We start from the raw sequence: 12,178 nt of genomic DNA, 5'->3' as shown, positions 1-12,178 counted from the left end.
AGTAAAATATGTTCAAAAACTGTCTGGCAATACAAGTTCCGCTTTGACCAAAATGGCTGGCAGTAAAAGGGTTAAAACTGAGCCACTCTTTTAAGTAGTGAGATTCTGTTTGCTATTTTCTGGTGACAGAATGGGAGAAGGGCTACGCACAGATGAAGATTTACCGATACCAAGACATAGCCAATATGATTGGATAACTATTGTTTAGGACTATAACCAGGAATGACCCATGGTCTGGGATTATGTTTTCCTGCCATTTTGTCATGATATAGTCGAAGGCTTACCTTTTAACCAAATGAGTTTAGTTTGTGAAAGATTAGTGTAAATTGGCATATTTTGCTGCCCAGTTTTATTTTTTTGCTAGCTACTTGTAAAAGTTTCTCCTTGACCTGGAAAAAAAATATTTTAGTGAGCACATCCCTTGGAGCTGATTCTGTAGTCAATCTGGGTTTTGGGACCCAAGTAATCCTATTAATGTTTAGAGAGATACTGACGACTGAAATGAAACTGTCTCTCAAATAAATCATAACATGGTCTTTGAATGATGTTTATAACTTTGCCGTAAAAGTACTTCCTGATTCTTTAATATTACCTACCTGATCCCCATTTCTCCTATGAGGGGGCTGCCATATTTCAGCAGAAATTGATTAATATTAGAAGCTATAACTGGCAGGTTGAGAAGGGACCGTCAGGTTGGCAAAACAGTCAGGTTTATGAACTCCAAGTAACAATTACTTACAAAAGAAGCCTTATCAGTGGAAAATTATCAACATGACTTAAGCTGGCCATACACGAGCAGATCCGCTCGCTTGGCGATGTCGCCAAGCGAGCGGATCTTCCCCCGATATCCCCACCTACGGGTGGGCGATATCGGGGACCATTTAGGTAAAAAAAATAATAATCCGATCGTTTGGCCCTGGGGCCAGACGATCGGATTATGTGGGCGGCAATGGGGCAGTCGGATCGGGGACCGCATCAACGAGCCGATGCGGTCCCCGATCCGACCAGATTTTCTAACCTGGCCGATCGAGATCTGGCCAATTTCAGGCCAGATATCGGTCGGCCAGGCCGATCTGCTCTCCCCATACACGGCCCGATTAGCTGCCGAATCGGTCCAAGGGACCGATATCGGCAGCTATAGTCGGCCCGTGTATGGCCACCTTTATATGTAACTTTTAATCTACATATTTGCAATATGCAAGTTCAATAAAATTATTTCTAGCAGCTCCAACTTCTCATGCATATAAATTATAATTCTATTTAATTGTAAACTCACCATTGCTACTATTTTTTATATGATCCTTGTGCCCTAGATGGGCTGAGCTGCCAGAGGTGCATTATACACAGCCTGCCAGCTTGCATAGAGATGAGGATCAGTGCTGAAAGATATTAAAGTCTTAGAAAATGGGCGCAAATATGTTGGATCTTATCCAATTTGTCTAATTCCAGGCAGTGTCATTCCATGACCGACACCCACATAGATCTCTGGTAAGGCCTCAACTTGAGTATGCAGTGCAGTTTTGGGCTCCAGTCCTTAAAGGACAAGGAAAGGCTAAGTCACTTGGGGGTGTCAAAATGTTAGGCACCCCCAAGTGACTTTAATCGCTTACCTTGAACCCCGGGCTCAAGGCTACATTCTGCCCCAAATTCCCCGGACAATCGCATGCACAGTAGAGTGAAAAGCCAGCTTTATAGTTTAAGGTCGGCTTTTTCACTCTACTGTGCGCGCGAGCAAAGCCGGAAGGAGGAAGTGCTGCAGCTACCCCGGGCTGGTGCTGTTCTCTCCTAACAGGGGCACCAGCCCAGGGTAAAAGGTAGGCGATTTAAGTCACTTGGGGGTGCCTAACATTTTGGCACCCCCCAAAAAAAATTGTTTGAGTGAAAGAATGGAATATAAGTGAGTGGGAACAGAAAGATAAGTAATAAAAAGTAATAATTGCAATTAAATCATACCTCCCAACATTTCATTAAGAGAAAGAGGGACAAAAATATGTGACGCAAATTTTTTTTGGCCACGCCTGCTTTGTGACCATGCCCCCGCATGCCACACCCACTTTACATGCCCCAGATGTGCCAGTATAATCACTAAAGAATAAAGGACATATTAACTTCAAAGGTGCCAGTATGACTACATTAAATTGATAAAGGGCATATTAACCCCAGACATCCCAGTAAAATTACTAAATGAAACTGATAAAGGGCATATCAACTTCAGACATGCCAACAGTTCTGTGCATTTGCCAAAGTTATAAACAGGGCCAATTCCAGTGGTACATAAATCTATGTTATTTCCTTCTATTCTTGATCAGTTGAAAGCAATACAATATTAATGTACCACTAGAATTTCTAGCCATATTAACAAGGCCAACTTAAGGTTCCCAAACTTATAAGGGCCCCTTTTAAATGTCTGCTATATTTTATGAACAGATCAGCGATACCTCTGTCTCTTATTCCCCTGCATGCTGTGCTCTGCCAGAGATTCCCAGGAGTGGGAGATATATGTTAGGGGTGGAAAGGTGAAACTGTCCAGCACACAAATAAAGACATAAAGACAGCAGCCTCTTCTGCCTGATAAAAGAACCATCAGCCCCTGATCCTGGTGAGCAGGAGTAAGGAGAGGGATTTCGCACCAATACCGATAGTTGACCCTTGCCTGTCACAAATGCTCCTCCCAGGACAATTAAACACCAAGGTAAGGCTGTGAGCTTGAGGTAGCAGGGGAGATTCAAGAGTTAAAGGGGCGTTTTTTTTTCGCAGAGCAGGCACAATAATCAATTAAATGGCAATGCTGAGAAGCGGGACATCTAACAATGAATCAGGGACAGCGGGCAGTGCTATGAATATCGGGACACTGTCCCGCTAAAAAGATGTTTTAAGAGTAGCTTGTATGATTTCCTGAACAAGCAGAATATCAAAAGCTTCCGTGATGCTAAAATCTATGGTTAGTTTAGCTGTTGCTATATACAGTTTGTATATGTAAGATTTATATGTGAGTGTAGCACACCCGTGAGTTTGGTTATAAGTATCTTTGAGCGTGTCTGCTGTTTGAACCGTGATGGGTTGTATAGGCCTCAACTTGGCAAACTCCCTGCAACTCCCGGGACCTTGCTGCCCCTTGGGTGAGTGCTTACCCATTTGCTGGTAATCCACCTGGGGAGGAATTGACCAGAAGACTTTAGATTGCTGGTGAACCGAACGAACTTCTTTATTTATTCCAAACAGTATTCAGTAACATGATATGCAGATTCAGGTATATCTCCCCTTTATCCAAACCAGGAGATTCTCTTTATCCAGATAATCTCACCTCTTTGGGAATATGCTGTGACCTGAGCTAAACACTGAATGTACCTGACCTACGGCCAGTAATGCGGGGAGGTAATAACCTCACTGATCTCCTCGGCACCTCAAGCTGTCCTACTAAATAAAACTATCTATCCTTTCACTCCTAAAGTGACTATACAATTTCTAACTGAATTATCTAAACTGGCTCCTGTAGCTAACCTCTTAGAGAGGGGAAGTCCCAGGAAGAAAGACCTCAAAGTTTGTGAGTCATCCCCTTTTATAATCCTTTTATAATCCACCACCCTCTAGTGGTTACTACAGAGGAAACTCTCTTTTAACCTGGAAAGAATAATTCTAGTACACACACACAGTTAGGGCCACCTGTAGGTGTCCATATCCCACAAGGCCACCCACTGATTTGCCTGTCTAAAGGGGAACCCAGTCTAAGGGGCCCAAATCTTGGGGTCCCTACATGAGTATATAGATTAGCAAAAGTTAGTATACATGTTGACTGGGGTTCATTTGCGGGGTTTGAACTTGGTTGACTTTGGTCTTTTTTTTAACTCAACTTTATGTTTGGTATATATATATATATCTGTGTAACTATATATATATATATAAAAACAAAATGAAATACTGGCACTCACGTATAATCCACAGCTTGGCCTGGGTGCAATCCTCAAAATTAGAATGAACACGAATTGGGAAAAGAAGCCGCACTCACAGGACTTAAGTACAAAAATAAAAAACTTTTAATGGTAAATCAGTGAACTGACGTTTCGGCTGAACACCTCAGCCTTTCTCAAAGTAAATGGAGGGTTAATTGGTTAGGTCCTCCATTCCAAACTCCCTTTAAAGGAGACATATCCTATAAAAATGATGAATGTGCCAGTGAATTTTACTTCTCTAGATATTTAAGGATTGTGCTTAAAAATGTTGTGTTTTGAACTGATTTTTTGAGAAATTCCACCAAAACCTCACTAGCCCCGCCCATATGTTCCACTTCCTCCTGGCCGAATTCTCTGGATGTGCAGGGGAGCCGGCAGCCCTCAGTACAGGAAATGTAGGATAGGAACCAATCAGCTGCTAAGCTGACCTGATAGGGAACTGAAGCCTGTCTGTGCTTGTGTGACTGCAGGACTGTTATTGGCTCTCCCCCTCCTACTGTGCTTCTGGCAGGGATTGTTAGGACACGCCCACTCTTCATTTCACACACCAACAGAGAAGCAAAAGGATCTATAGGGAGCTCCAATAAAGGGGCCATTGTTACAGATAGGATTAATGTTTAGCCCAAAGTAAAACCAGCACCATATATTATTCATAATTACCTACAAAATTAGGGTTTTCCCCATTTATCTAATATGTCTCCTTTAATGTTTTTAGTTGGCCAGCTGTAGGGAGCTGCCTGATTAGGCTGCAGGTGAGCAGCAAATAAAAGGGCTGTGTGATTACACAGGGGTGAGAGAGAGAGTTGGACTGAGTGAAGGTCACTCTCAGAGCACTGCACAGGGCAGGAGAGCTGCCTGTGTCAGGAACTCCCAGAGGAGCTGGGGGTGCCTCCTGCCACTGCAGGGAGCAGAGGGAGTTATGACCAGATGGATGAGTGCTGAGAGTCAGCAAGGCTTAAGGTGAAGCCTGAGTGTTCCAGAGTGTGAGTTACCCTGGAAGGTGAGAGCCCTGAAGAAGGGACAAACAATAATCCTGAACTGTATATTGATGAACTGTCTTATGTTTCTGTTGGGAAGAATTGGCCCTAAAATAAACCTGTGTTTTGCCTGAAGATGTGGTGTCCCTGTCTCTATGCTCCAGATCCTCTGCATGCCTGCCTACCATTGCTAATTCCCCCAAAATTGTGTGAACAGGCAGTCAGCATGTCGCAAAATATATATATATATATATATATATATATATATAATACAGTCATGGAAAAAATTGTTGGCACCCCAGAAATTTTTCCAGAAAATCAAGTATTTCTCACATAAAAGTACTGCAGTAACACGTGTTTTTCTATACACATGTTTATTCCCTTTGTGTGCATTGGAACAGAACAAAAAAGGGAGGAAGAAAAGCAAATTGGACAAAACTCCAAAAATGGGCTGGACAAAATTATTGGCACCCTGAACTTAATATTTGGTTGCACACCCTTTGGAAAAAAATAACTGAAATCAGTCGCTTCCTATAACCATCAATAAGCTTCTTACACCCTCTCACCGGGAATTTTGGACCACTCTTCCTTTGCAAACTGCTCCAGGTCTCACTTATTGGAAGGGAGCCTTTTCCCAACAGCAATTTTAAGATCTCTCCACAGATGTTTAATGGGATTTAGATCTGGACTCATTGCTCGTCACTTCAGAACTCTCCAGCGCTTTGTTGCCATCCATTTCTGGGTACTTTTTGATGTATGTTTGGGGTCATTGTCCTGCTGGAAGACCCAAGATCTCGGTCACAAACCCAGCTTTTTGACACTGGGCTTTACAGTGCGACCCAAAATCCTTTGGTAATCCTCAGATTTCATGATGCCTTGCACGCATTCAAAGCACCCAGTGCCAGAGGCAGCAAAACAACCCAAAGCATCATTGAACCTCCACCATATTTCACTGTAGGTACACTGTAGGCCTCATTCTGTTTTCGGTAAACAGTAGAATGATGTGCTTTACCAAAAAGCTCTATCTTGGTCTCATCTGTCCACAAGACGTTTTCCCAGACGGATTGTGACTTATTCAAGTACATTTTCGCAAACTGTAGTCTTGCTTTTTTATGTCTCTGTGTCAGCAGTGGGGTCCTCCTGGGTCTCCTGCCATAGCGTTTCATTTAATTTAAATGTCGACGGATAGTTGGCGCTGACACTGATGGTCCCTTGGCCTGCAGGACAGCTTGAATTTCTTTGGAACTTGTTTGGGGCTGCTTATCCACCATCCGGACTATCCTGCGTTGCAACCTTCAAAAAATTTTCTCTTCTGTCCACGTCCAGGAAGATTAGCTACAGTGCCATGGGTTGCAAACTTCTTGATAATGTTGCGCACTGTGGACAAAGGCAAATCTAGATCTCTGGAGATGCACTTGTAACCTTGAGATTGTTGATATTTTTCCACAATTTTGGTTCTCAAGTCCTCAGACAGTTTTCTTCTCCTCTTTCTGTTGTCCATGCTTAGTGTGGCACACACAGACACACAATGCAAAGACTAAGTGAACTTCTCTCCTTTTTATCTGCTTTCAGGTGTGATTTTTATATTGCCCACACCTGTTACATGCCCCAGGTGAGTTTAAAGGAGGATCACATGTTTGAAACAATCTTTTTTTATCCATAATTCTGAAAGGGTGCCATTAATTTTGTCCAGCCCATTTTTGGAGTTGTGTGCGACATTATGTCCAATTTGCTTTTCTTCCTCCATTTTTTGTTCTGTTCCAATACACACAAAGGGAATAAACATGTGTATAGCAAAACATGTGTTACTGCAATACTTTTCTATGAGAAATACTTGATTTTCTGGAAAAATTTCTGGGGTGCCAACAATTTTGGCCATGACTATATATATATATATATATATATATATATATATATATATATACACTATTATTGAGCAAGATTTGCTCATCTATGTTTAATTCTGAAATTACAATGCTGTTCTGTATAATAAATTTACTGGTACACCTTTAAGAATATAGCAGCTTTTTTCACCTCAATTTATGTACTTGGAACTTTGCAAATGTCTATTTTGCATGATTAATATATATTTAACTCTGCAACTGTGCAACTCTTTTATTTTTGTGCATACGGTATTTAATTTTATGCATAGCATAACATATTAAGTATAGTAATTATTAGCAACTTTGTAAATAAAAATTTGATGATATTAAAGGAGAATGCAAGTCAAAATTTAGAAAGCATACTGCCCAATAGTCCTCCTATTGTTTAGTAAAAACGCCACACTTTTGGCTCACCTAATCAAATATTTACTCAGTCACACTTCACATTTTCTAGAACAGGCAGCCATCTCTAAAAAGGTATTCTCCCTTCCTTTCCCACCTTGCTTCATACTGCACATGTGTTTCATTCCCTCCCCCCTCCCCTCTGCCAGATCTGCTTCTGATTGGCTGGTGGGCATGTGTAGCTAAGAACAGCAGACAGGATCAAGTTACACACATGCTCAGAGAATAGGAAGGCTGCCGCTGGCAGCCTACAGGAAGGACAGAGAGATTTCAGTGATGTCACTGTAGTCTTCACACTGCTGTAGGCTGCCAGCACCATATCTCAGAGAAGCAAGCAGGGATCTGGGAATTTAGATATGCAGTAAGTACTTAAAAAGAATGCCTTTAGACTTACTTTTAATTTATATTAACCTTTCATTGTCCTTTAAGCGAACCTCTTGCTTTCCTCTTTCATTATGTTCTGTTTTGCACTTGTTACCTGTTCCCCTCAGCTATTTTTCATATTTCAGTAATTTTATGCAAATAAGTTGTATTTTGAAAATGTTCTTTTTAATTTTTTTAGGTTACGTTTTGATATATCATCTGATTCCAATTTTGTGAAGTTTCCAACAAAATATAAGTGCTGAGTAGTCTTTAAATGAAGAGACACTTATATTGATTAACCAAAAATCTTTGCCATGGAAGTGCATTGGCTCCAGATATCATCCACACTAGTACTACTGTTTTCAAGTAGCTGTTGGTCAAAACCCAAAGGTTCAACACATATGAACTCTGTAAGAATAGATGGAGATCTGATCTTAGGAGGCCTTTTTCCTGTCCATGGAAGGGGAAGTGATGGCAGAGCCTGTGGAGAACTTAAGAAAGAAAAAGGAATCCACCGCTTGGAAGCAATGCTCTTTGCGCTTGATCGCATTAATTCTGATCTTGAGCTTCTTCCCAATATTACATTAGGGGCCAGAATTTTGGACACCTGTTCTCGGGATACGCATGCACTGGAGCAGTCGCTGAGCTTTGTACAACCACTTATAGACAAAGACAGAGCAGAGGTGCGGTGTCTCAGTGGCGGGAATCCAATAATTGCCCAACCTGAGAGGGTAATTGGTGTGATTGGGGCATCATCAAGCTCTGTTTCTATAATGGTGGCCAACATTTTACGTCTTTTTAAGGTGAGTGCACATGCATGGCAGGAAGACAAACTGTATACTTTTAAGGTTTCTGTACAAAAGGCTTAGGGTTTCTGTACAAAAGGTTAGGTTCTTACAGTATAAGGAATACAATAGACCATAAGTATAAAAAATATCTGTAAAACGTTGCATAAAATTACAATTTTAACTGTTTAAAAGCAAAAGTAATACTTTGTAAGATATGTAACTGCTCAAGTTCACTAGACATGCTTCTAAAATGTATTTGAAAATCATCCACTTCAGTTGACTTGGGCATGGACAAATTTTTCTGGGTAAAAGGGAAAGGATTAACTTGCTCAGTAAAATTACTAGATAAAGACCAGTTTTTAACAATCAGACAGGAACAGTAGTATATATTTAGGATCTATGAAGCAGACATGGCTCGTATGATATCAGTATACTATAAGTGCATTTGTAGTTTTATGTTAAACCATCTTTTTATTTGTTTTGATCAGATGTAATTGATAATGGATATATTTATTTTCTGCATGTAAGAGATAAGTGTGCTGTCAGACCAGCCACACTCAGAATTCCATTCCTGATGTCCTGGTTTGCTAATTAGATGTGTGTTTTCTAAAGCACTGCACAATTAGCTGGCATTATAGAAACAAATAATAAATGTTGTTGTCCAAAGGCAAATTATAAATGGTTATAAACTTGATTACTTTAGCCAACACACTGAAATGGGCAGATTACACTAATACTGTGCATAGGTAAAAACATCTATGAAGTGCCTCCAGCCATAGGCATCAGCAGAAAATGTTTACTGGGGTCAAAGTCATCAACAAAAGTAACCTGTTATCTTAGACAAACCTATATGCAATAACTTGGTCTGTAATTACATTTCACCAATGCCAGGTTTAAGAGACTATAAAGAATTATTTCTTGACAAAGCCCAATAAGCAGTCTGCAATTTTCATAAATTGTTGACTCCGTACACTACTAGTGAGAGTATTTGTAGCTCTGAATTTTTATAGTACATATGTTCGGCTTGGAGTCCAAGCTGAACATATCTACTATAAAAATACAGAGCTAAAAATACTCGCTAGTAGTGTATGGAGTCTGGACTATAACTGCATCATTCTCATTCCAAGCCTGGCTTGGACCATTGCCATGAACGTCGCCCAGTAAGTAGTTGCAGTGAAGTGGCTACTACCTGCGTCAGCATTGTCCTCTGTGCACATTATGTTTTCCTCTGGCCCAGCACGTTCTCCTCTGCTCCAGCGTGTCACGTTGCCCCGTCACAAGGCATGCACTCCCCAGAAAATAGTGGGGACACCCCTAATTTGTATATTTACAAATGCGTTATGAAATGAAGAAATAAAGATAAATATGTGTACTGGCCAGGGGGTGGGGGGGGGGGGGCAGCTCTTCCCAGGCATGACAAGAAACTTAATGAAAATTATAAAAAGAAATATTGTTGAAAAAACAAAATATAAAAAAACTTGCAAAAGTATTAGCTCAAAGACATGTGTAAAGCACAGCATCCAGCCATACTGCAGAGCAGGCACTAAGGGCCACAGATTTAGGTTTCAATTCATTAAATATATGACCACAATGTTGTTAGTAAATCAGCCCTTAATTATCAGATTATCGCTCTACTCTACTCTCGGCTACTTATAATGCCTGCAGAATTATAAAGAAATGATTCTATGATAAATGATTCTGGTAAATATTGTGGGAGGGAGAGCATTGAGATGCGGCAGCAGGCAGGATTTCTATGTGGCAGTTCAGGTACCCAGATCTTTCTTTGGCTGTTCTTCATGAACTACTACACTATAACTGGCCTTGGCTCCAAAATACCCATTAATTATGATTAATACAACACTGTAGTAGCACCGGCATTCTGGGCAATGCCTGAGGAGATTTGCCCCATTAACCAACCTAGCTTCCCCCATTCAGGGCATGATTAGAGTCATGTAGCCCCTGGTGTGCAGGGAGGCTGGAGCCCCCATCTGGAATTGGGCAGATTTATTTAGATCAGGCTTGTGCAGTAGTTTCAGCTGTTTCCCACTACAACTCACAAATCTAGGGGCTGCAGGTTGAATATGGAACATATATGGAATATATAACACAGAACAATAATCAAGCCTTAAAGGAGAAGGAAAGGCTACAAAAGAGTTAATCTCAAACTGCAGGCTTACCATCCATTGTTTCAAAGGTGCCCTTAAGTCTCCCCATATAGTGATGGTTTACAGGTTCTGAAGCCAAACCGGACAAAAAACCTCCGAGCTGTGTGAATAAAGTTCCCATGATGCCTCTCTCCTTCGCAGACTTGACGACTTGTGAACAGAGGTGGCACATGAGCATTGTTGATAATCAGTGGGTGCGCACAAGCAGGCGCGCTCTCCATTCAGCACCCTATGAGCTGGTGGGGGAGAGGCAAGGGGGGAGAGTTCCGAGAGGCGGCGGGGGGGGGGGGGGGGGTGCTGGTGGGTGGAGAGGCAAGGGGGGAGAGTTCCGAGCAGCGGTGGGGGGAGAGGCAAGGGGGGAGCGGACCTGAGAGAGTGGACGAGCGAATGGGGGGTGGGGTACTGACAAAAGGAAGCGTGCGGAGCGGGTGGTGTGTGACAAGGGGGGGGGGCGTCGAGGGGGTTGTGCAGACGAGGATGTATGTTATGGATACAGATATCTCGATACATATAAGGACGCAGCTGCTGGGGATGGGAGACACAGAAGGACGTGGGGGGGGCGCAGGGAGGATGTTGGGGGGCGCATGCGCAGTAGAGACAGTGAGGGAAAGGGAGTGGGCATGCCTTATTGAAGATGGCGGCGCCGTTTACTGAAACAAGTATGTAGAATATAGCAGGTGTATCTCTGTAAATCTTTCATTAGGCAAGCCAGAAATATAGCGTTTTTACACAGCAATAGTAGTACTATTTAATAGTGTGCTTAATAGATTTTGACTTTCCTTGTCCTTTAATGTAAACTTACACAGTAATATAATTGTTCTGCTCTGCCCCAGTGCGTTGACGCAAAATGGATTGAACCACGGTGACGTCCCTGCGTAACCATGCGTAACGCTGTGTAATGCAGTGACGTCACCGTGTTGCGCGGCATTACACCGCAACATGGTGAGTCGCTGGGGCAAATCAGAACGGCGCACAGGTACTAGCTAGGGAGGGGGGGGCAGGCCAGGTAAGGTAAGGGGGCCATAGTTTGAGGACCCCTGGCTTATGACAATACATCTATATCGTTCTTAGACATTGTTTTAAGGGGACTGAGTAATGGAGATATTTATTGTGATACCAGAAAATCTCTGGTAACGCAATATTGCATGCACGTAGTTCCCATCCAAAACATACAGTGAGGTGCATACCTGTTGGGTAGTTACTCCATGTAAGGAAGAACGGCTTAACAGATTCAGTGCACATGCTAAGGAGTTGAGCAATAGATTGGAAAGGAGGTCTTATCTGGAGGAGGTTATTTATTGAGCCTATAGAAGAGTTTATGACATACCGGTTACTTAATCCTTTATGAAAAAGAGGTCTTTCTTAGGTAGAGATATTTATTTATTTTATAAATGAATATAGTGGGAAGTTTATGGCCATCAAAAATATAATTAAATAAATACCTATAATTTATGGTGACATGAAATTGAAGCAGATATAAAGTGTGCATCACACAGTTCCAACCTTAGGGCATCCTTATAATACAGGTATGGGATCCCTTATCCGGAAACCCAGAAAGTTCCGAATTATGGAAAGGCCATCTCCCATAGACTCCATTATAAGCAAATAATTCGAATTTTTAAAAATGATTTCCTTTTTCTCTGTAATAAT

At 41.7% G+C, this 12,178-nt stretch overlaps 1 protein-coding gene across 1 annotated transcript in view; it reads left to right on the top strand.

Moving 5' to 3' along the window:
* grm4 (glutamate receptor, metabotropic 4) overlaps positions 1 to 12,178 on the top strand; it is a 469,811-nt gene that overhangs the window by 51,617 nt on the left and 406,016 nt on the right. Inside the window, exon 2 of the mRNA XM_031896847.1 lies at positions 7,775 to 8,378. Coding sequence (XP_031752707.1) covers positions 7,890 to 8,378 — 489 coding nt within the window. The 5' untranslated portion in view covers positions 7,775 to 7,889. The remainder of the gene's footprint in view (positions 1 to 7,774; positions 8,379 to 12,178) is intronic.

Source organism: Xenopus tropicalis, chromosome 2, assembly GCF_000004195.4.
Source record: "Xenopus tropicalis strain Nigerian chromosome 2, UCB_Xtro_10.0, whole genome shotgun sequence".
Lineage (NCBI taxonomy): Eukaryota > Metazoa > Chordata > Amphibia > Anura > Pipidae > Xenopus > Xenopus tropicalis.
This window is presented reverse-complemented; position numbering and strand designations above follow the sequence as displayed.